General features: G+C 31.8%; 4 protein-coding genes across 4 annotated transcripts; 3 read left to right on the top strand and 1 right to left on the bottom strand.

Moving 5' to 3' along the window:
• Positions 1–5871: 5871 nt before the first annotated feature.
• LOC126667494 (uncharacterized) lies at positions 5872–10495 on the bottom strand. The gene is made up of 4 exons (XM_050360484.1): positions 10393–10495; positions 9709–10301; positions 6871–7229; positions 5872–6781 (listed from the first exon to the last, which is right to left on the bottom strand). The coding sequence occupies exons 1-4, from the start codon at positions 10451–10453 to the stop codon at positions 6073–6075; spliced, it is 1722 nt and encodes a 573-aa protein (XP_050216441.1). The 5' UTR covers positions 10454–10495; the 3' UTR covers positions 5872–6072.
• A 2872-nt stretch (positions 10496–13367) lies between these two features.
• On the top strand, positions 13368–16094 carry LOC126667493 (uncharacterized). Its single transcript, XM_050360483.2, has one exon. The coding sequence runs from the start codon at positions 13563–13565 to the stop codon at positions 15990–15992; it is 2430 nt and encodes an 809-aa protein (XP_050216440.1). The 5' UTR covers positions 13368–13562; the 3' UTR covers positions 15993–16094.
• A 3254-nt stretch (positions 16095–19348) lies between these two features.
• LOC126668128 (uncharacterized) lies at positions 19349–20500 on the top strand. Its single transcript, XM_050361345.2, has one exon. It carries the CDS (start codon positions 19349–19351, stop codon positions 20363–20365), a length of 1017 nt encoding a protein of 338 aa, XP_050217302.1. The 3' UTR covers positions 20366–20500.
• Positions 20501–21830: 1330 nt separating this feature from the next.
• On the top strand, positions 21831–24899 carry LOC126670653 (uncharacterized). The gene is made up of 2 exons (XM_050364429.2): positions 21831–22099; positions 24342–24899. The coding sequence occupies exons 1-2, from the start codon at positions 21916–21918 to the stop codon at positions 24623–24625; spliced, it is 468 nt and encodes a 155-aa protein (XP_050220386.1). The 5' UTR covers positions 21831–21915; the 3' UTR covers positions 24626–24899.
• The last annotated feature ends 504 nt before the right edge of the window (positions 24900–25403 follow it).

Raw genomic sequence — 25403 nt, 5'->3', positions numbered from 1 at the left:
AATGATGATACGAATCAGTTTCATCTTGGGTTGTGTAGTTTAATATTTTTAGAAGAAATTAATTGTTCAGATTGAATAATTTTAAAATCAACCTAAAATCAACCTATTATTAACCAAAAATCAAAATGAAGTAAGAAATTCTAACATTTCTTTTAAAAATGCTAGAAAATATCAAAATATATAATTAATCATTAATTAATTTCAGTTTACATCAGATGTTTGTAATCATGTTTTTTTTTTATAAATGATAATTTGATTAGCTCAATCACAAAGTCGTGGATGGCAAACAAACCTTTTTGAAAAAGGCTAAAGGCTTACAAAAAAATGACAAAAGAAATGAAAATTTCTAAAAACATCATTACCCGAATATTCAAAACTCGAGTTCAAATCCTTGTAAAAAGTCACTGTCTTGCAAACCGTATTATATACCACATTGTCCGCTTCCATAAACTCATGCTTAAAATTTCTTTTATTCTTTGCCTTCGAAAGTTCCAAATTAAGTAGAGCCAAATAGTTTCCCATATAAACCTCGATATTTCTTAACCGCTAGAGAGCACCAATAATTACAGAAAAGGTGTAGAGAAGGCGGAGCAGCCTAAAAAAGATGACAACGCCGGTGAATCTGATTCCAAGTTTGAATCGGGAAACGACAAGAATAATGTGAGTACTAGTTTCTTAATCTTGGCATACCAAACAAGAAGAAGAATTGTCGACACTCAAAACTCTGATTCTAATCAACAAAGTGTTTGAAGTAATTTTGTCTCTAACCAAAAGCCATATAAAAAGAGGATGCGAGGGGAAATTTGTGTCTCCAAAATGGTTAATCAGAAGTGGGGGCAAAGATCTCCAATAAAATCAACACTTCGCAATTATCAAGACCTCGTAAGTATCAAGTCAGGAACAATGTTGAAGACTTCGCAATAGTCAAGGCTTCGCGATAACAAATTAATAAGGGTTAAATAGTTTGGTATATCATCTCAATCAATATCATCATCATCAAGGGTTATGGATTCATGATAGCAAATTTAGTAAGTGTTAGATAATTCACTATAGCATCTCGATCAACATCACATCAACAAGAATTACTCCTTTGTTGTAACTCCTTTGTGATAGCAAATTAGTAAGTGTTGGATACTTTGCTATAACATCTCGATCAATATCATCATCAATAAGGATTACGACTTTGCGATAGCAAATTAGTAAGGGCCGGGATACTTTTTTATAGCCTCGCGATCAACATCATCATCAAAAAGGATTATAGATTTGAGATAGCAAATTAGTAAGGGTCAGATACCTCGCAAGGGTCATATACTTCACTATAGCATCTCGATCAACATCATCATCAGCAAGGGTTACGGCTTCGCTGTAGCATATTTAGTAAGGGTCAAATACATTACTATATATAGCATTTCAATTGACATCTAACGTGCCAAAAGGATTTTGTAAAGATACCTTTATGGTTACGTGGTACACCACATCTTCAATGGTTTTAGTAAGGGTCAAATGCATTACTGTAGTATTCCGATCAACATTTGATGTGCCAAAAGGAGTTTGGAAAATTACATTTATGGTTGCAGAACACCACATCTTCAGTGGTTGCAAGGTTTATCCTCTCCTCAGCGGATGCAGAACACCACATCTTCAGCGGTTACAAATAGAGGGTTAGAAAATATGTTCGTCTTCGCGATAGTTAGGACTCGACGCTTCGAAATAGTGGAATCAACAAAGATCCACGCTTCATAATAGTTGAGACTTCCCAATAGATTGACGTTGCACAATAGTAGACTCTCTAAAGGATAAATGCTTCATGTTAGTCATCAATGGGTAATTGTGTTCAAGATGATCGACAACTATACAATGAAAATGACACAAGCGATATCCATTTAATATTTTTATTCAAATATTATGTATGTGCTAATCCACAGTGCTTATATTGTCTTTAACAATGTTTGGTTACTCAAATTTCATCAAAAAGAGGGGTAACTTTAAGCACTGTAATTTTGATACAGATTTTTAAAAAATGCATTGATGACCAATGATGATAGCCAGAGAAAATTGTCCAATTTAAAATGAATATTTTTCTAAATATAAAATTTGATTTAGATTCAATTGAACGTTTTCAAAGTCTTGCAATTAGTTTATAAATTTAAAAGTTGATTTTGGTCCTTTTAGAAAGCTTATGGATGAAATTGCAATTTTGCGCACCTAAATGCAAACTTTCTTTTTTAATCGGAGTCTATTGGTAATTTTATGGACTAAATTGCAATCCGAATTTTTAAAGAAATCCATACAACAATTAAAAAATTAGAATTTTGACACTTACAAATAAAGACAACTCTTGCAAAACAAATGAGAACTAGAACTAAATAAAGACAGCAAATCCCATCCTCAGGTCTCTATACGTTTTAATTTTTATTTATTTCATCCCTGATCTATTTTATTGCCTTAATTAGTCCTTCTACTTCTGTTTTGTCACCGTCCTATATAAAATTTGTTATTTACTTAACCTTTTGTAAATGTTCATTTTTTATTTACTTAGTCTCTTTAAGGACGAAATCATTACGAAATTTGATTGTATAGGGATAAAGTAAATATTTTTTTTTAAAATAACCTAATAAACAAAAAATAAAAAGTATAGGGACCTGAGTAGGGTTGTGCAAAAACCAAACCAAACCGAACCGTTTCACCGAACCGAACCGAAATTACAATTACGGTTCAGTTTTTTGTCGAATATGGTTTGGTTCGGTTTGTAATTAGGTGAAAGTTTGGTGTTCGGTTTTCGGTTCGGTTTGAGCATTTTAAAAATCGAAAAAACCGAAAAACCGAACAATTTAAATAAAAAATAAAAAAAATATGTAAATATATGTAAATTTATATTTTTTGGTTTTAATATTTTAATTATAGTGGATATATATGTTAATAAATTTCATACGACATATAATTATGTTAATAAATATATAAAAATATTTATTAGACACTTATTATTTAATATTAGAATTTATTTTGTAATAAAAAAATTAAAAAAAGGAGAAAGTAAAAAACTTCGGTTTTTCACCAAACCGAACTTTTCGGTTCGGTTTGGTGTAATCCAAAATTAAAATTCGGTCCGGTTTGGTTTGGAATTTTTACCAATCTTCGGTGTTCGGTTTGTTCGGTTCGGTGACCGAACCGACCGAACTAACCGAACGCACAGCCCTAGACCTGAGGATGGTGCAACATATGTAGCAATTTCTTTTCTGGGCATGGAACATGATTGCTATGCTGTTGTTTGATTGTTAGAAATTTTTTTCATATTCATAATCGTCCTTCTCTAGGTACTTTTTTTTATTGTATATCAAAATCTAAAGAGAAAATTAGGAAATATACTCTATTTTTTAAAATAATAGTAAATTATACTTCAATAAGGAAAAAATAGAGAAAATACTTCACCTTTTTAATACTTTTATTTTTTTACTCTAAAGTCTTTTTTTATTATAAAAATACTTATTTTTTATTATTTTTTACTCTAAGCATTTTAATATTACTCTCTTTTTTATTTTTCAGATTTTCTTCTCTCTCTCTCTCTCTTTCCTTCTTCTTCTCCATTTTTTCTTCTTCTTCTTCTTCTTCTTCTTCTTCTTCTTCTTCTTCTCTATTTTTTTTCTCTTCTTCATTTATTTTTTCCTTCTTTATCACGCCGCCGCTGTTTCTTCAACGATCCATTATTACTCCGTCGTTACTCCGCCTTCGCTTCGTCTTCACTCCGTCGTCGATTCGCCATTCTTCTATATTTTAGCGATTTTTTTCTTAATTCGTGGTGATTATTACGATTATTTTAACTCTCAGATCTTAAAAAATTATTCTTGAATTTGTTCAGTTTAAGATCTGAAAATCTGCATTAAAAATGATTTTATGATGGAAAAAACGATTTTCTGCAGAAAACAGCGTCTGATTATCATATCGTTATCACTATGACGTTATCATATCATTATCATAACACTGCAGCGAAAAACGATTTTTTTATCAAGAAAAGTGCTTGATTATCATTTCGGTATCATTAACGTTAGCATATCTATATCATTAACGTTATCATATCAATATCATAATGTTATACGGTTATGATAATAATATGATAAGATTATGATAATAGTATGATAAAATTATGATATAGTTATGATAAAGTACGTGATGATAATGTTATGATAATATTTTTTGATACTGTTATGATAAAGTATATTGTGATAATGTTATGATAAGTTTATGATAAAAAGTTACGATATAGTTATGATAAAGTACGTCATGATAATATTATGATAATAATATGATATAGTTATGATAAAAGATAAATAACGTTATGATAACAGTATGATAAATTTGATGATAATAATATGATACCGTTTGATAATAATATGATAAGGTATAATAAAATATTATGATAAAATTATGATAAAGTACGTTATGATAATGTTATGATATTATATTGTTATGATAAAGTACGTCATGACAATGTTATGATAATATAGTGTTATGACAAAGTACGTCATGATAATGTTATGATAGCAGTATGATAATCAAATATTATTTTTTATAGATTTTTTTTATTTTTTGCAGTATTATGATAACGACATGATAATGTCGTGATAATGATATGATAATCAGACGCTGTTTTTCCGCAGAAAATCGTTTTTTTTTTTTGCAGAAAATAATTTTTTCCAGATGAAAATCGTTTTTTCTACATATTTTTAGATCTGGAACTGAAAAATTGTAAGATTGATATTTTTTAGGTTTATAAGTCAAAATAAACCATAAAAATTACAAAATCGATAATTTAAATTTTAAATAATATTGGAACGACGGTAATACAACGATAATACGACGGCGGAGCGATGGTGGAGAGACGACGAAAGTGATGGCGGAGCGATGGCGGAGGTGATGGCGGAGAAATAATGAAGGAGGGAAAAAATGAAAAAAAAAAAGAACCACATAAAAAATAGGAAGGAGAGAGAGAGAGCTGTCATATGTGAGAGTAAAATTCTGAATATTTTGACATGGAGAGTACAAAAGTAATTAGACAAAAATCTTGAGGTATTTATAATATCTTTTCAACACTGAGGTAATTATTCTTTTATTTTAGGTAAACACCTAATAAGCCCAAATCTAAACTACTACACAAATTATTAGATAGAAAACAGGCAAAAGGTACCAAAAAACCCTCGTAATTTTTACAAAAGTACAAATCAGCCCTTTTACTTTTTTGGGGTATAATTAAACCCTCTTTGTTTTCAAATAGAACAAATAACCCCCTTTCATCCAACATCATTAGAAACACTTGTTAATGGCTGACATGTCTCTCATAATCATATAGAAAAAAAGTTCAAAATAATTTTAATATTTAAAATATTTACCAAAAATTTGAGGAGGTAAGTGTCCCAAAAGTAAAATAAAAGGGTTTTTTTGTTCGATTTTATAATAATAAGGGTTTAATTGTTCAATTTTAAAAATACGGGGACTTAATTGTGCCCAGATAAAGTAAAAGGGCTGATCTATACTTTTGAGAAAAATTCGAAGGCTTTTTTGTACCTTCTGCTTAAAACACACATAATCGTAGCACACTTCCATACTATTCAGTGGCTAACGCTTAAGTAAAATAAGTTTTAGTTGATTCAATTGGATAAATGTGAATATTATAGAAATAAAATTCTTTAAATCGGGCTGCAATTTACAAAATTAAATATTTTAGTTAATTTTAATAAAAGCAGCAAATATTTATTTATTTTATTTTTGTTGATAATTGGGGGAGGGGGAGCGTTTGTGGGAGGAATTGATCCCACGACCTAACAGATTGCTGCCAAGCGCATATACCATTTGTACTATAGTTTATTTAATTTACAATTTCTTTTAAATTTGTGTTTTATTCAACGATAATAAGGCAATTACAGTTAAAACAGTAATAAAATAAAAGATTCACATTCACCCCAACAAATATGCTAGAGCCATCATTTTTATTGTGGAGCAAGGATAAGATGGAAGGATTGTCTTTCCCATAGAAACCCATGCAGTTGATGGAGAAATTCAGTTTTTGTTGCTGCTTTACTAGGTCTTGAGGACATTTCCAATTGAGGCTAGCATTTTTTGGAGAGATTGGATGCCAGTCTCAACATTGCGTGCTATATTTTCAATGTCTTCAAGTGTCTTAACATTCTCAATAATATCTTCGTTCTGTTTTAGAGCCAGAATGGCTCTCTGATTATTGTTCGCAAGAGGTACCGCAATTGGGGCGAACGGATCATTTTTAAGATCCAGTTGCGCATCCTCCTTGGCCGAGGGCAGTGATATGTTTGGATTCTTGTCAAAACGCTCGGCTTGTTCAAAGCTTGTGTTCATATTTTTCGTGGCATATGAGCGCATTTTTTTCAAATCCGAGCCAGTGTCTCCTTTTGTGGCGTAACGCTGGCGACCATGGGAAGTCACATATGAGAGGGCAAAAGGACGCCCTCTCGTCTTGTAGGTGTTTGGATCTTTCATCAAGTCTATTATCCTTTTTAGCTCATATTTCATCGTGTCAGTCATTTCATTAGGCTGGTAGACAGCACGGTTAAGTGAGTCCAAGGCCGCTTCCAGAATGGATACAGCTCCACGAAGATTCCCGCGATCTGCCTCCGCTATTGCATCTTTTATCGCCTTTAACGTGGACAAACGATCCTCCTCAATCAAAATGTCTTCAATCTCTTGCGTCACTGCTGTCCGAGATCGAGTTATTTCAACGAGTTGAGCTTCAGCCCGAAATAGGATCCCCTCAGCACTGCAAAATCGATCGCATATGGATCAAATTAGAAATAAAACCTCGACAACAAAGCGAAAAAGAAAAAGAAAAATGTTGGAGTTTCTTACTAGGTATAGGTGTAATTGACTTGGAGAATAGTCGAGGGCACCGATGTTCGGCCCTTTCTAGGTTTAATCTCGGATAGACGAAGATATACAATAGCCTTGCGAGTCTCTCGACTGAAGAGATCACCAAATAAAATAGTGACGGAGCCATCATCTTCTGTGGATTGTGGATAATCCAGATCGGACACTGACACAGACACTATCTTTGAGTTCTTCTCTGGTATGACTGTCAAGGTCAAGTCTGGAGCAATAATAGTTTGAAGGCCAGCCAAACACTGGGAAAATGCTAAGGTCAAATTTTCCTCATTTTGGACGTCTGAATAAGTTCCTCTAGAGCTCTTTGTTGCGATTTCTTGGAGCAGCTATTAATTAACAAATGGTTAATAAAATAATAATTGAAAATTAAGATTTATACATTTATGATCAAAAATTCATTTACCTATATTATGGCTTTCACTTTCGATAAATATATCCCTTTAGATTATTTTTTTACATTACAAAAGACACTTTATTATGAATTGTTAGCAAAAGATGTCCATTTTTGTAATAAATGAGGTCCATCTACTAATAATATATATATAGTTGATTAATATAAATTAATTAATTATCAGTCGGTCAACTTATTACAGTCTGAATATAAATAAGATAATACAAAATAAACTATGATAATTATTTATTTTAATTTATTAAATTATTAAAAAGTACTATTTTATTTAGGCTTATTTGAATTGAAAAATACATTGAGCGACTAGACTTTCTTTATTTATTTGATTAAGTCACTTTACTAATTTTACTAAGGAAATAATTTTTACTATAAGGAAAAATTCTTATGTAGACCCGGTCTACCACGTCATCCGTGGACTAAGTCAATTATATTATAACACCTCATTAAAATAAAAGTATTCTTATAATTTTGTTTGTTATTTGCATACATTTTTGGATATGATATTACAAGAATACCCTTATTTTAATGAGGTATTATAATATGATTGATTTAGTTCACGGATGATGTATTGGACTGAATTTATCTAAGAATTTCTCTTACAATAAGACTTTCTATAATGTAAAAAAACATTGAACAAAGAATCAATGCACCTGCTAAACTTGTGACACGGAGTCATCTAACCCAATTTATACTTTTTTGAGCAATTAACCCCAAAACTCTTCATTTTTTGGTCAAATAATTCTATTATTGTATTTTTTTTAAAAACGTATAAAATGCAAATCGGAGGTGAGTGATGCAAAAAAGTAATTAGATATTTCTCTAATTGTTACGATATAATTATCCCAAATCTCTTTTTTGAAATAAAAATATTAATTATAGAGTTATTTGACCCAAAATTAAAAAATTATGGGGTTAATTACTTAAAAAAATATAAATTAGATTAGATGATCAGTGTCACAAGTTCAGAGTGCACGTTGGCCCTTTGTTAAAAAAACATTTCAGAAAACGTTTTTGTCAAAAGTCAACACCATATATATAGTAGATAAAGGAAATTAGCCGAAATTGTATCAAAATAGTACTTATTCTTTAATTTGTATTTTTTGGCAACATAATTTATTTCAGATCAGTCTCTTTTACAAATTCTGGCCACTTATAATTGCATGATGACCAGAATAAGAATTTTTTTCTTTCACATCAGATGACACATCGTATCTTATTGTTTTTTTTATGAATAATACGTATATTAAAGCCACAAGAAGTGGCAAAACCCTTAACTCAAAGTTTTCGCATAAAAAGTGGCACGCTCAAGACGGCACACTAAAAGCTACGACTAAGAAAAAAGGGCAAAAACATCAAGGTCTCGAAAAAAGAATACATCGTATCTTAGTTTATTTTAATTTTCTTAATGTTATATAATAGGATAAATTTATTTTATGTTTCTTCTGAGGTGGAAGAAAATAGAAAAATATATTCTTTTTTCGGTTGTCACGTCATTAAAAGTGACCAAAATAAAAAAAAACAGACCTGAAATAAATAATAGAAGTTGTAGTATGAAAATGACACAAATTAAAGTATGAGTACCATTTTGATACAGGATACAATGATTTGATATTATTTTGGGCCTTTGGCTAATAATCTAAACTTATTTATAATTAAACTTTTTTTTATTTGATATCTATAATTAAACGGATATTGAATTGTGTAGGTCAGTAGACTTTTTTTAAATTACAGAATAGTCACTAAACAAACTTTTGTTACAAAAAGTTAATTGAACTTTATCTTTTGTTATAAAGGGGTTCATCCATATAAAACGTACCGTTTTCACGCAAAAATGCAATATTTTTGCTTACGTGGCAAGCCGAAATTACAAAAAAAAATATAGTTCAATAATCTTTTTCTAATAAAAGGTATACCCAATGATTTATTTCTAATTCATGACAAATTTAGTGTTCTTTTTATAACATAAATTTTTTTATAACAAAACGTATAGTTCAATGATTATTTTGTAAAGAAAGTTTGTTTAGTGACTTTTTTGTAATTTGAAAAAAATATAGTGATCTACAGAGTTTAATATCCATAATTAAACTTAATTGTAAATAGAGAAAATGGTCATTTATGCCCTTAAGGTTTGACTCTAAGATCAAGTAAGTCCTTATCGTCCGGAAAGGTTCAAATATGCCCCAACGTACTGAAAAATTAACCAGTCCCCCCAATGTCTCATTTATAAGTCAAAATGGGGGTCTGGTTATTCAGTTTTTAAAATGTTGAAGGCATATTTGAATATTTCCGAACGTTAAGAACTTACTTGATTTTGAAGGCAATTCTTAGAGGCATATATGACCTTTTTCCCAATAGGGAAAAGGGTCATCAAATAAACTGAAAAAACTAAACGGTACCTGGGCATCTTGTTCCATACCAAAACCAAATGTGTACACTGGTACATCCCATACCGGAATCTGCCTATTGAGGACTTGTCTAATGTTTCTTCCGTTCACGTTGTCGACGCCATCACTCATAAGCATAATAGCAGCGGCACGTCCTGCGGTTATTTTCCGGCCATCGACGACTTGTTTTCCCACTCGAAGCCCATCAACTATGTTCGTATAAGGTCCTGTTCTTAAGCTACCCACCAGCTCTCCGATATCTTTTTGAGCATTTGCAGTCATCTGCATCAAACGGCGCCTTCTGTCTCCCGTCCTCGCGAACGTCACAACAGATAAACGGTCGTTGGGTGTAAGTTTCTTGATTACGAACTGCATGGCAGTTTTCATTTTGTTAAGTTTCTTTCCATTGTCATCGTCCATGCTCAGACTAACATCTAATACTACCACCAGATCTAGTCCGCATCTGTCCTTCAAATCGGCTGTGCCCGTCAGCTCCACCAACACTTTGAAATCGGTTTCCGCCAATGGTGCGTCCTCTTTTCTTTTGATCGTCAGCTTTGTTTTTCCCTCTGGTTCGACGTATGACTGAGTCCCGGCAGAAGTATCTAACAAATACGACCCAAAAGGAGCAAATTGTACGTTATAGAATTAATTAAATATGAATTAAAATGCTAATAAAAATTTGAAAATCATCACCTGAGGCATCTTGATCAGGGGATTCAATCTTAATCTGCTCATCATCATTGTACATCGGCATTCTGCCAAGAACCAACTAACAAATTACTGCTCTAGTTATTTGTATTCTTGAATTTGCATCAGATCAGTACCTTGAGTTATATATATATATATATATATATGAGGTCTTTATTAAATTGTCAATGAAGTCTTTGTTTAAGCTTAATTGAAGTCTTCGTGTGAAGTTGTAGTTAAGTCTTTAATTAAATTAAATGTTCTTAAACAATAACTAAAATAATTTTTTTAATCCTTTGCTTACGCCATTGCAAGTTTGAACAGTAAAAAAATACTATGTTCTTTCTTGATTCTTTGTCTGACATTGGAATATGAAGTCTTTGTTTAACTAAATTTAAATTTATGTGAGTCTTTGTTTATACAATTACAAATTTAAACAAAGTCTTTAGCGCAGGAAGATTTTACTATCAGAGTTATTAATATTGTTATAAAATCTTACTATATTTGATTTTTAAAAATAGTAATTAAAAGAAGATAAGACATATTTTTAAAAGGAATATTTTGTTGAAAAATGTTAAGAATGTTAACAAGCCAATGAGTATTTGCGATAGAAATTTTTTTAATTACTACTAAATTTTTTATTATCAACTTTTTTCACGTGGCTAACGCATCATTGTTTTGTTGCGACTGACATGACGCAACGGTTGCGTGCAATAATTTTTCAAATGTTAAATATGGGTGTTCAAATGACATGATTATTTGTCATTTTGATATTTAATTTTGAGTTGGACCCACTATCCGAAAAAGTTGAATGTTGGTGGTTTTGTATTCTCCACCTTGAGTAGATCAAAGCCGTATATTTATATGCTCGAAATAGTTAAAAGGGTGAAAGAGAATTCTTCTCTCTTTAAAACTTTGCTCTCCCTTCTCTTTAATTTTTTTTTCATCTTCATCTTTTAAAGGGTGGGAGAAGGTGATTATCCGGTTTCGATCGAAAATCACCTCCTCTCCGTCCATAAAATCTCTATGCTATGTAGATCTATGATATGGAGTTTATCATTTTTTTGAAAGAAATTATTTTATGATTTTATGTTTTATTTTTTTAAATCTCTCAAAATAAAAGTGGAATTTTCCGATTAATTTTTTCCTAGTTTTTTTGTTGTTGTTGTTTTGCTTGTTTCCTTTAATTCTTCTTAAGTCTTTTATAGATTAGAGTTGGAAAGATCATATAGTGAGATTTTGTCATATGCTTTCTATATTGTACTTGAATCTTGATCTAATAGATTCTAGCTTTTGAAAAAAAAATGAGAATTGATGTTCAGAAGTGACACCTTGAAAAATGAATTTTGAAAAATAAATTATTTATTTTCACATTGGTTAAGAAACTTCACTTGATGTGGTTTATATTAAATTGTTCATTAGCGTAGTTCCAAGCTACCAACTAACTTTAAGGGATAATCGCTCAATCTCGCATTCGAATGCAATGATAAAGTTAGGCTCGTGCAAGTTTTATTTTACATTTTTAATTTTTTTTTCTTCAAATTACATAATATCCGGTTTAATTTTTTTTAACTTATCAATTTAAATTGTGTAACTTGCTATTTAATTTTTATAACATGTCTCCTTCATTATACAATAAAAGAGATGCATGTTATGTAATTTTGATGGTTATATAAAGCCATCAACTCCAATGCAAAAAGACATCCAAATATTTTAAATTTTCTCTCCAAAATTGTATTCTTTGTAATAGAATGCGGATGATAATTCTGATTCGTTAAGAACAACGCTTCGGTATTATTGTGTTTCGTTTTATCCTGAAAAACATTTGCAATTTACATACGGTGAAGGCAAATCTGTTTCAAGAAAAGCATGCGATACATGTAACTCGATTCAATTTAGTTACATTTTCTATTTTCAATTGAATTTATTATTTTTATTTATTGTTTATATTATCATAAATATTAATAATTTTAGTTCCATTTAGCAAATAAATTAAACTTTTATTTTATTTTATTTCAATTTAATAAATAGTAATGAAAATATCATATATTAATTTATTTATTTATTCAATTTTTATATTAAGAATAAAAAATATTATTTGTAAAAATAAAAGTAGCTAATTATTTCTTAAAAATTTATTTTTCATTCCTTTGAAAATAGAGAGTAATGATAGAAAAATCATTAAAAAAATTTATCATCGCTTTTTTGAAGTTTTAATTTATTATCAAACTCTTTAAATTAAAAAATTTGGTACTTTAGAGATACTATCATTGAACTGCAATGCATAATTTTATAAAAAGAATTCTTAAAAAATTATATAACATTTCAAAGATTAAAATATTAAAATAAAATTGTTTATAAATTTCATTAAATATGAATATATTAGATAAATTTAAAACTTATAAATCATCACATTTTAATAATTTTCATATCATAATTAATAAAATGATTCTTACAGAAAAATTAATACTTTTCAACATCAATGTAATTGATTAATAATTTATTTGTTGAAATCTTAAATAAGAATTTTTTTTGATTTTGTTTATAAAATATCTATAAACATATTTTGAAATTTTACATAATATTTTCATGATTTTTATTATTTTAGAAAAATAACAAAAAATTGACAATTTTCGGATGAAATTGAATAAAAAATAAATTTAAAAATCAAATCTCATCCTTTTGACCGAGTTGACTAGCAGAGAAATTAACATATGAATATAATCATATAATATATCTAAATATGAAGGATGTCAGAGTGAATTTATAAAAATTAAAGGATGAGTTAGTGTAATTCATAATTAAACATAGGGGGTTTCAATAATTTATCATATATTAATCGGGTGAATATGTAGTAAAAATAAATTTACAGGCATAATTGATAAAAATGTATAAACACTTAGAATTAAAATGATTATTGGTGGAGTGAATTTGCTGATTATTTATCAAATTTATATCTGATAATGCCTGGTTCATCAGTGAACTGTAATGGTTCGTCAGAAATGTCAAAATCATAAATCAGTAAGTGTGACGAGCAATTATGGCAAGAAAATGGAGAAACGATGAGACGTGACAGAAAGTAATTTAAGTGTGACTGTTAAGAAATGTAAATCAGCCCGACATTTCTTCCCTCTCAAACAAACAAACCCACCAAAATTCTTCACTCACCTTCTACAATGGAGGACGGATCATCATCCTCAACCGCCATTACAGAGTCAAGAGACGAGCTCATGATTTCATCAGCCGATCACCAAACCCCAACTTTAAGAAAAGCCCACTTCTTAAAACCCTCTAAATCCACTGATCTTCAAGAGAATTTCAGTCTTTGTTCAGATTCTCTACCGGTAACATTTAACCCTCAAAATTGGCCTCTCACTGTCCATTTTCACGGGTGGAAATTTCCACAGAAGGAATGGAGAGAATGGGTTCAAAAAATGGCTTCTTTACACGAACCCACTTGGAAAAAAGCTGGCATACATGAAGCCATCGTGAATTCCACATACCAAATCCATAGAAATGATCTGGTTCTTGGTGTTGCAGAGAGATGGTGCCCACAAACAAACTCATTCATTTTCCCATGGGGTGAAGCTACACTTACTCTAGAGGATATGATGGTATATGGGTACTCAGTTCTTGGTCTCCCCGTGTTTAAATCTCTTGAAACTGTGGAATTGAGGGAAATTGAACAGAAACTGAATGAAACTAGACTGGAATTTGGGAGAACTTCTGCTAAAAAAGCTACTCATTATCTTTGGTTGAAGAGATTCATGGATAATGGTGAAGAATTGGAGCATGAAGCATTTCTTTCACTCTGGTTGTCAAGGTTTGTTTTGCCTATTTCTCATGATGTTATTTCTGAACGTATTTTTCCAATTGCTATTCATTTAGCTAGAGGTGTTAGGATTGCTTTAGCACCAGCAGTTCTTGCTAATATTTATAGTGATTTAACCTTATTGAAAGGAAAAATTGTCTCATTGTCCTCATTAGTTGGAAACACTGGTAATGATGTTAACTATGATAAATCTATAGTTGGTGTTACAGTTTTTTCTCCACTTCAATTAGTTCAAGTTTGGATATGGGAGAGATTTTTAAAGCTGCGGCCCAATCCTAAATATATTGAAAATGGTGAGCCAAGATTGGCTCAATGGAATAATCTGAGATGCAAATTTGAGAATCTCAGGCTGGTTTTGGACTCGTCGAAAGAGAGTTTCGTTTGGCGGCCATATACTAAGCCTGTGAAAAATTGGGAGTTTCCCAAGTTTTATAGGGAGGAAGAAATGTGGGTGTCGGTGAATTCGTGTTTGGATGAAGAGCTAGAGTCGTTTTTCCGATGTTTGAGAGTTTCCGAGTTAGTTGGGATTGGAGCTGATTGTATTGAACAGTATCTTCCGCATAGAGTAGCAAGGCAATTTGGATTTGATCAAGATGTTCCAGCTTTTGTTGCTCGATCTAGTGAGAATCGTGAGGATGCTTGGAATGTTTATAATAGACCACTTACTGATGTAAAATGTTATGTGCCCTCTCGTCTTTTTGAGACTGATGTTACAGTCAAGTACATGGAGTGGTGGAAGGATTCAGTATTGGAACGGCACAAGAGTTTAGCATGCCTTAGGAAAGAGCTGAAGCAGTCGAGAGAAAAGAATAAGAGATGTAAACTCGTATGTATTTCTAAAATTATGCGAAAGAGTCTCAAGCCAAAGAAGGCAGAGAATGATTTAAGAGCATTGAATGCACCACTTCAGAGTCCCAATAGCGAAAATATCATTTCCTGTTTGAAAAGATCATCAAAGATCCTAAAACGGAAGAACATGGACAGTGTCGTACTTGATTCTAGTAATTATTCTGGGCGGAAATCGAAAACCTTGGTCAAGAGTTTAGACAAAAAGACTCTTGTTGAAATTAACGATCTTCCCTTTCCTCCTGGATTTCCTCCTAAATGTAAAAGGTTGGAAGCTGGAGATTCTAGTGAGGAAGATCACCTAACTATAGCACAATTGCGAAAATCCAGGAACAAGCATGAAGTTAAGACTTGGCAAGCTCCGCTAAGTGAAGCTGTTGAGAATAAGGAGGGTGATAATGAAAATGCATCAGGTCGAAATTTGATTCCTGATACAGTAGTTGAACATAATGAAGCAGCTGTTCAGGATGGACATGGCAGCAATGGAAAAATTGTGTCGGGTCGTCCATATGTGAATGACTCATCTCCCGGTGATAATGCTGTGCAGCTGACACTGAAATCCAATGAACCAGCCGAGACCAAACACGACAATGATGGTGGAAATGTGTCTGGTCAGTTAGGCCAACCTCTGAGTCGTTCATCGTCAACTGGCGAAAATGTGGCTATAGAAGTTTTAGATATGAGTGATGGTGAAAATGCAGGCAGTGCATTAGGCCAATCTCAGAGCCCTTCATCCTCAGTTGCAGGTAGTAAGACTGTTAATAATTCGGAACCGCGAGAAGTGTCAGTTCATACAAATGAGAGTGGCGAAGAAGGAAATCCATTTGAAACACTTGAAGGTAGAATTAGTATGCTGGAGAAGGTAGTTGCTGACCGGAAAGCGATATTGTTCATGACTTTGTATGGTGAGTGTGAGCCTAGCCTTTGACATGATAATGCATGATTTAGTTTTATTCCTTTTGCCTTGTATATATATATAACTGCTATTGACTTGGTAAACGAAATGAAGTTGAGTCTCAGCTTTGAATCCTTTTTACCTTCCAAAATCTGTTTTCAGTATATGCATTATTCAATTAAATGGTTCCATGGAGGTTTATTAGAGCAGATGTTATAATAATTATTAGTATTATCACAACTATAAATATGTCATTTCTTGTGTAACTACTAACTAGTATAATACTAGTAAATAAATAAACTTTCTATCTCAAGATGAAAATGTAAGACATTGCCTTTTAATTTCATTAATTTATGCTATTTGGAAAATGTTAATGAAGGGAGGAGTATAATTTTGAATTTTATACGTTTGGCTGCATTTTTATCTTACTGATTGCGTGATGAAGGGAGCAGTTCTTGAACAGAGTGACAACCTGAATTTTCTTTCCACTCATTTACAGTCTATTCATTGACGCCAATAGGTAACCATTAGCATAGCATTCGAGAAAAAACAGAACTTGATACTCACGAAAACCAGCAGAAACACTATCCGACCTGTTTAGTTCGATCTCTGAGTCCAGGGCCGGCCTTAGACTAGATGAGGCCCTAGGCGATTTTTTTAAATATTTATAAAAATATTTACTTTTATCAAAGTATTTATAAAAAGAACTTGTTTTATTTTTTCATAAAATTAAGTTCATTTTTCATTTTTCATTTTTATAAAATATGTTTTTAATAGACCATTGATAAATTTTTAAAAAATACATTTTAAAAAACAATTATAAAAACTTAAATAATATATATAGATTAGGCCCTAAACGATAAAAATATATAAATTAAATATTATTTTAGATGGTATATTAGTCGGAAACTACATACGTATTACTAAGGAGTCTATTTAATTTTTTAAAATTAAATTTACAATACAAATTATTAAAATGCCCGATATATATATATATATTAAAAGGTTTATTTTTAAAAGATTTAAAATAAATATGGGGCCTTTGCAATTTAGATTTTTAATTATTAAATTTATTTAATTAACCTTTAAAATAAAAAAAATAATACATACGACTAAAAGCTTCAATAAAACACATTTAATAAAATATAATATATTTTTTTATAAAATATTTAAATATTTTTTTAAGGACCCCATATTTATATGGGGCCCTCTAAAAGTAGAGGCCCTAGGCATAGGCCTTAGTGGCCTATGCCTAAGGCCGGGCCTGTCTGAGGCGTAAGAAGCACGGAAACTTTAACAAAGTTGTGTTTCCCGTTTCGGAAACGTTTCGAAAACCGGAAACTCTTGGACACCCGTATGAAACGTTTCAGGCCATTTTCGTAAATAATAAAAATTAAAAATTTGTAAAAAAATTAAAATTAATACCCACAAATAAAAAAATCTAACTAGTTATCCATAAATTTTACATTCGCATTGCCCACAATACACCAAATATACTTATTTGTGTTGAATTATATTATATTTTTTTATATATTAATAAAATTTTAAATATTCAGTATATTAAAATGAATTATTTTGTTAATTATCATAAATATTTTTATAATATTTTTATAAATATATCCCTATATTTTTGTTATTTACACGTTTCCCCCACGTTTCGTGTCTTTCATTTTAAAAAAAAATTGTGTTCCCGTGTCCGTTTTGTATCGTTTCCGTTTCCCGTTTCCGTGCTACCTGCCGAATTAACCAAATTAATTTAGATATTTAACCAAACAGAACGAATAAATCAAATTAATCAAAGCTGAATAATTATAACTTTAAAAATTGAAATCGAGCTTACCCGATAAAAGTGTAAAGAATAACCATAAAAACAAATCAGGTAACTGATTAAAAGAACTTTTAAAATCCTCAACTAGAGGTGGACATGACGGGGTTGAACCTTGAACTTGTTCAGAACCGGTCAAATTCTGAACAGTGTTTGAATGACTTCGAACCGGAGGGAGGGAGGACAATTTAACATTTTATGGAACCGGTTTCGTTAGTTTTAGAATATGCGGTTTTAATTTTGAACCGTATGTTCTTTTAATGTATACTTTAAATTATTTATTATATATGTATATGTACAATTAATTATCAATATATGAAACTATATTTATATATAAAATATAGCTAGAAATATATAATAACTTTATCCATTTTCTTTATAACAATATATGACTATATCAACTATACATAAATAATTAATGATCAAAATGTATAAATTAAATGGATTATTTAATTATATATATATATATATATATATATATATATATATGATAACTAATATTAAATTCCATTTTTAATTTAATTTAATTTTAAGTATTTAAATTTAATTTTTGAAAAATATTTTTAAAATTTCTCAACGGCTAAAACTGAAACCGTGAACCGAAACCAATGATGGAGCCAAGATAGGACCAGACCCCTACCTCAATAAAAAAAATTAAAAAAATAACCTTTAAAAAAACAATAAATTATATAAAAGTTCACTACATTAACTTTTTAATTATTATAATTTTTAGTGTATATTTCTTTTAGTATGATATTTAATTTTTTAAAGTAAATTATATCCTATCTAAAATAATGGTCCGACTTCATTACTCACCGAAACCATATGATTTTGAACAGGTCCTGAACCGTCCAAAGGGCGGTTCAAGGCCAGTTCAATTATGTATTGAACTGTGAACAGTTCGGAACATTCACAATGTAAATTGTGGGCACCTCAACCCTTAACCATAATCGAACTAAAAAAATTCATAAATCAAACGGACCAAAATATTGAATCGAGAGTATCCTTTTATGATGTTTGAGGTTAAATTTGAGCCAAAAACAACATAGAGGGCATATATGCTTTTAGACCGAAATATTAAGATCATATTTGCCTTTTTCCCTTCAAATTTCTCGCTCCATTTTCTTTCCATTCATTTAAAACTCTGTTCATGCGTTCACTGACACCAATAACCATGAGCGTACCATTCGAGAAACAAAAAAGATCTTGAACAGTCACCAAATCCAGTGACCATTCATTTCTCAAGTCCTTTCACTTCCCATTTCTTTTTCTTCACAAAAAAAACCCATCTTCCTTACTCTCCAACAATGGAGGAAGAAACAAAAAATACCATTTTTGAATCAAGAAATGAGCTCATGATTTCATCAACTGATCAAGAAAATCCCACTCTTAGAACAGCCCATTTCCTAAAACCCTTAGTAACCTCTAATCATCTCTCTTCATTTTCTCTACCTTCTGTTCCTAACACATTTCAACCTCATAAATGGCCCTTAACCATAAATTTCCATGGATGGAAACATCCACTAAAGAGATGGAAGGAATGGGTTGAAAAGATGGAATCTTTATGGAATCTTTTCATGAATTCACCTGGAGAAAAGCTGGTATTCATGAAGCAATCTTAAATTCCACTTACAATATCCAGAAAAACAGTGACTTGATTCTTGGAGTTGCAGAGAGATGGTGTCCCGAAACAAAATCATTCATTTTCACTTGGGGTGAGGCAACAATTACTCTAGAAGATTTGTTGATCTCAGGCTATTCTGTTCTGGGTTGTCCTGTTTCAAACCCTCTTGAAACTGAGGAATTTATGGAAACTAAAGAGAAACTGATTCAAGCAAGACGGGAGTTAGTGAGGACTCCTGCTAAGAAGGCTAGCCAGCATCAATGGCTGAACAAGTTCATAGATAGTGGTGGAGAATTGGAACATGAAGCTTTTCTTTCATTATGGTTGTCAAGGTTTGTTTTGCCTGTTTCTCATGATGTTATCTCTGAATGCGTTTTTTCAGTTGCTATTCATTTAGCTAGAGGTACTAGGATTGCTTTAGCACCGGCTGTTCTTGCAAGTATTTATAGAGATTTAACCTTGTTGAGAAAAAAGATTGCTGCTTTGTCTGTTATTTCCAGTAATGAAGATACTGAAGAACTTGAAGTAGCTGTGACTATTTGGTCTCCATTTCAGTTAGTTCAAGTTTGGATTTGGGAGAGATTCATGAAACTCCAACCCAAGCCTAATTTGATGAGTAATGGTGAGCCAAGGTTGGCTCTGTGGAATAATTTGATATCCAGCAAATTTGACAACCTTAGGCTGGTTTTGGACTCATCTAAAGAGAGCTTTGCTTGGCGGCCGTATACTAAACCTGTGAAAAACTGGGAGTTCCCCAAGTTTTATAGGGAGGAGGAAATGTGGGTGTCGATGAATTCGTGTTTGGATGAAGAGCTAGAGTCGTTTATTCGGTGTTTGAGAGTTTCCGAGTTAGTTGGAATGGGAGTTGATTGTATAGAACAATACCTGCCACATAGAGTGGCAAGACAGTTAGGATTCGACCAAGATATTCCAGATTTTGTTGCTAGATCTGAGTAAGACTCAAAAGGATGCTTGGAGCTGTTACAATAGAGCACCAATAAGCGACGAAAAGTGTTATATACCCTCTCGTTATTTCGAGACTGATGTTACAACTCGGTACTTGGATTGGTGGAAGCATTCAGTTTTGGAACAGCGAAAGAGTTCAGCTTCCCATAGGAGAAGGCGAAAGCTGTCAAAAGAGCCTGCCGGTAAGACCATCATTCTTGACTCTCCTGAAAAAAGTATTGAAGACAGAGATTCTAATGAGGAAGATGATGACATGATAATAGATCAATGGTTTGAATCTAGAAAAAAGGCCACCAAAGTTTCGCCCCCTGCAGCATCAGCTAAATCTAGTACTCCATTGTCAACAAATGCAGTTATTGATCTGACTTTAGATGTAGATTTTCAGTATCCTGAAGCAGCCGGTAAGGATGAAGACCATCCTGATAGCAAAAATGCAGTAGGTGCATCTTTAAGTGATGATCATGATGTTCCATTTGCTGTGGATCTAACGTTTGACGAAAGTTTGAACATTGATGAACCCGCTGAGGCCGGACAAGATGGTAATAGCATATATGCATCCTGCCGATCAGGTAAATCACGGAATGGTTCATTGTCAGGTGAAGATAATGATGAAATATTACAAGCTTCCGAGACTCCGCATGATTTTGAAGTAGAAGAAGCTTCAGCTCCAAAAACTGTGGAAACTGGTACAGTAAAAGTGAAGCAAGAAGCTGAGGAGGCAAATGAGAGCAGAGTAGAAACTGGGAATAAAGAAGGAAAGAGTGGTAATTCATTGTTGGATCAGCCAGCAATAAAGAAGCTTAAAGATAGAATTGGCATGCTTGAGAAGATAGTAGCTGCACGTAAAGCAGTGTTATATAGACAATCCAGTTAATTTGATAATGAGAATGCCATCATCTTGTTTCAGATGTTGTGCCTATGCTTTACTAAATTCTTTTTATTTCAATTTCATTTGATTACTCATAATTTAATTTTTTACATATATTCAAACCTGAGACGAGATCAAGCAACTTTAAACATTTTGACCCTTCAACTTAAAACTAAACATCAAACAACACTAAGTTCGTAGTTTGAAACAAAAAACCCAACGTTTTAAATAAAAAAATCCTCACAGTAAACATTTTGACCCTTCAAAGTTCAATAGTTTGTTGACACTTTGGTTCCAATTGCTCCAATTATTATTTGCCATGCTAAATTAATCAATTTGTGAGCATTGTTGTCTAAAATTATAAACTTATTCTTCATTGAAATTCTATACCAAATTGAGGGGGGAAATGAACCTTTTTTCAACTATAAAAATGAATGGTTGTTTACCATAAATCTTTTCCAATTAACCGGTTGCTTGTTTACTTGCCTCGACCGACAGCAACTTAGTTTACCCTAAACGACCCGTCGTTTTGTGGAATAGAATTTATTGCGTGCTTTTACTTGAAGGAAATGAAAATTGATTTTTCTTTCATCCACTGGAACAAAGATACTGGTGCTGACCGAGTATCTATATATTTGTAACCTCAGAAGATAATAATATTAATAATTTGACCATGGAGTTACTGTTCCAGTCACCGACAAAGAATGATCGGGTGATGATGAAGATGGGTTGTTTAGTAATAATGATGATGGTGCTGGTGTCGAGTGTGAAAGCTTGGACTGGTGAAATTCATGGGAGAGTTGTTTGTGATGTGTGTGGTGATTCATCAATCGGCCCTGAAGATCATGTCTTAGAAGGTCATCTCTCTTCTTTTTATTCGTATTCTGATAGTCTTTGGATTTTACTGGGTCAGTTGCTGTAGTGATTAATTGTATTTGTTGGTTGATGGGTTCTTATGGGTTTCATAAATTACTTGTTTCTAATTTCCTTTTATTGTTGTCTTGAATTTATGAGACTGCGGTTTGTTGTTTTGGATGTTTGTAGTTACCTTACCTGCTTTCCTGTGTCTTTTGTTTGTGATTGAGTCGAGTTAAATCGTAAATAATTCAGAATTGATTCGAAAATATTTGAAATACACTCGATGTTAATGGAGTCAACTTCGAGTTTGGAGCTACTCAAGCCATTTATCGAATTGAGTTTGAAATGTTAAGATACTTAACTCAATCGCCTCACAAGCCTAATCAAGTTTTTGTTTATTTGCCTTTTTTTTTATCCTTTATACATTTGCAATAATATCTTTATTTATATATTAAATTTTACATAAATAACTGAATCCATCTTGATTCTCAATTATTTTACCAAGATCGAGCTTTTTAACTAAAGCTGACCAAATTTGGAGTTTCAAATTTTAAGAGTTGGGTCGACTTCGAGTTTGACAATATTTCGACTCGACTTGATTACTTTCCCTATTTGCATTCATGATCAGGAGTTGAAGTTTTAGGAAATTGTACTGTCTTCAATGGGATTTGAGGTTCGTATATGATGTTGTAACATATTTTTTAATGGTCAAAATGTCGTCAGAGCAATCTGCATATGGTCATTGCTAGCAAGATTTTAAAGTGCATGAGCTGTAATATGTAGAAGTTACTGGTGGGCTTGGTGGAATCACACTGCTAGGATGAAAATTATATAGAGCTTTCTCTGCCATTATTTCTATCTTTTTGCGCGGAATTTACTTTTCAAAAAATTGTAGAAAATAGAATGATGCTTTCCATTTTTCAGCTCCTGTTGAAGTTTTCACCCGAATAAGTTCAGCGACTTTGCTAGTATGAAATTGAATATCTTTCTTTATCTTTTTCAATTTATTTGGCATGGTTTAATATTTCAAGGTTTTGTTGAAAATTGATTGGTGCAATCACAAGTAGACAACACTGTATAGAAGGCTGAGGCGTAACGAACTTTTTAGTTGCGCTGAGGAGAAATTCTAACCTAGAGCTGAGCATGGCATTTGTAATTTCCCTTTTTACAAAATGCGAGGTTTAAAATATATCAATCTTATTAGACTGCTTTACTTTAATGCATTTGAATAACTTCTTCAAGGAAGATGATTGAATTTTTGTTCGCTATGTTGCACAGAAATTTTTAGAGTTCTAATATTCGGCATTTTATTTCCGTTTTTAGAAAAGTTTTGAAAACACAAAAACCATATTTTAAACACATTCTTCTGAAAAATCGGTCTATCTATTTCAGCATTTACATTTATGTGTTACATAGCTTGTTTGCTAGTTTAACTACCCAATCTGCAAATGCATACATATTCTAATGATACCTTTAGAAGCTTCTCCCGGAAAATATATATATATATATATATATATATATATATATATATATATATTGTATAGAAAAAGGAACAAAAAAGTATAGTTCTTACTCAAGTTTAGATTCCATTAAATTGTATAATTCCGGAACTTCATTTGGCACTGGCAGAAAGTCTTCAGCATTTGAATTTATTGAAAAAATTTGTATCATTAGGGAAGTTGTGACCATTCTCTTGTAGTTTACAGTGCAATCAAGCTGATCTTGAAGTTTATCATTATATTTAGTGTTTCATATAGCCTTGCCGAGTGGATTTTACATTCTTTAGCTATGTGGTACATAGCTATGGAGCCCTGATGACTTGATTATGACAGCGGGCTATAGCTTCCATGTATTTAATGCACTAGGAAAGCAGGATAGATTCTCAATGGCTTTACTTTTGTGAAGTTGGAAGTCAGATTTATAGCGATTCAAACTTATCCAACTGCTGCCTGAGATGAGAATTGAAATTTTGAAGTTATGTTGCACAGAAAATTTTCGACTTCTAGTTTGGCATTTTGTGTCTGTTTCTGGAAATGCTTATGAAAATCTGAAGCTTCTCCCTATATATAAATTATTTTCAAAATTAATTGTCATTTCAGCATCTTCTGTTCGACATTTTTCATTCGAGAGTTTTTGTTTCGTGTGTTACATAATTTTGAAGCAAATCGATGTACATGCAGTATGTCTTTCTTATTCAAAGAGTGGTGAAATCTGATGGTTGGATTTGTTTTTTTGGTTCAGGTGCTGAAGTAGCTGTTCTTTGCATAACAAAAGGTGGGGAAGTTCTAAATTACCAAGCATTTACAAATGCCAAAGGAATTTATACCGTGGCAGAGACGATGCCTGAAAGTGACCGTTGGGATGCATGCTTGTCGAGACCTATCAGCAGTTTCCATGAGCACTGCACCCAATTGGGTAATGGAAGCACCGGAGTGAAGTTCAGTTATAATCGTCCGTCAGGTTTTTCTCACACCGTCAAACCATTTGTCTACCGCCCTGCAAGTCTACCTACTTACTGCATCTAATTGCCTACATATTACTTCAAAGTTGTGGAACAGGCAGTTCATGTTTTCCATAAACTTGTGCAGTTAGATATTTACGTGCAACGTCGAGAGTAGGTAAGTAGTTTGTTTGTGCTGTTATTAGTTATAGATTATAAATTCATATATATCAGAAAATGGAATAGTTGTTTCACAGAATATTATATGCAGAAATCAATGAAAGCCAAACTGTATTCTTGATTCTGGAAATTGTACCAGTATAAGCATATTATGAATCCATACCGCATACTTTATTTTATTCATGTGCATGTTTAGCAAAGATCGTTGTGTTCGGTACACATATAATCGGAAGAGATTGTAGGGTTGCCGTCGAACCGATGATTCGTATAGTAATTTTTTTCTTCTTCTCTTCTTGCTGAACATATTGAATGAGCTTATTGAATATTGATATCATTGCTTCTTCTGAAAGCTGAGTATTAGCTTTGGAACATGAATGAAAGTTTTCTTTTGGATCAGAAACAACTTCATGTTGTAAGCATATTGAATCACATAATTTATGCTAATATCAACTAATGAGATAAAGAAAGTTAGATTAAAATATAGTTTTTAATTTATCCAAATCATTTGCAGATAAGTACCTTGAAGTTGATATAGATGTTAAAAATTATAAAAAAATATATTCAGAAGAATATGTTGTTTTCTAGTTATTTTTAATATTTAAAATATAAATATTGCTAATAAAATGAAAAAAATACATATTTTCAGAATTAATTATTTTAAATTTGAAGAATCTCTGCTTACC

Source organism: Mercurialis annua, linkage group LG2 (assembly GCF_937616625.2).
Source record: "Mercurialis annua linkage group LG2, ddMerAnnu1.2, whole genome shotgun sequence".
Taxonomy (NCBI): Eukaryota; Viridiplantae; Streptophyta; class Magnoliopsida; order Malpighiales; family Euphorbiaceae; genus Mercurialis; species Mercurialis annua.
The sequence above is the reverse complement of the archived record's forward strand: the minus strand, read 5'-3'. Positions and strand labels throughout refer to the sequence as shown.

Excerpts from the sequence above, each read along its gene's own strand:
- LOC126668128 (XM_050361345.2), top strand. The coding sequence starts at position 19,349 with ATGGAATCTTTTCATGAATTCACCTGGAGAAAAGCTGGTATTCATGAA.
- LOC126670653 (XM_050364429.2), top strand. The coding sequence starts at position 21,916 with ATGGAGTTACTGTTCCAGTCACCGACAAAGAATGATCGGGTGATGATG. Across the intron at positions 22,100-24,341 it reads TGAAGATCATGTCTTAGAAG|GTGCTGAAGTAGCTGTTCTT; the intron begins GTCATCTCTCTT and ends TTTTTGGTTCAG.
- LOC126667494 (XM_050360484.1), bottom strand. The coding sequence starts at position 10,453 with ATGCCGATGTACAATGATGATGAGCAGATTAAGATTGAATCCCCTGAT. Across the intron at positions 7,230-9,708 it reads GTATGGAACAAGATGCCCAG|CTGCTCCAAGAAATCGCAAC; the intron begins GTACCGTTTAGT and ends GTTAATTAATAG. Across the intron at positions 6,782-6,870 it reads GTCAATTACACCTATACCTA|TGCTGAGGGGATCCTATTTC; the intron begins GTAAGAAACTCC and ends TCGATTTTGCAG.
- LOC126667493 (XM_050360483.2), top strand. The coding sequence starts at position 13,563 with ATGGAGGACGGATCATCATCCTCAACCGCCATTACAGAGTCAAGAGAC.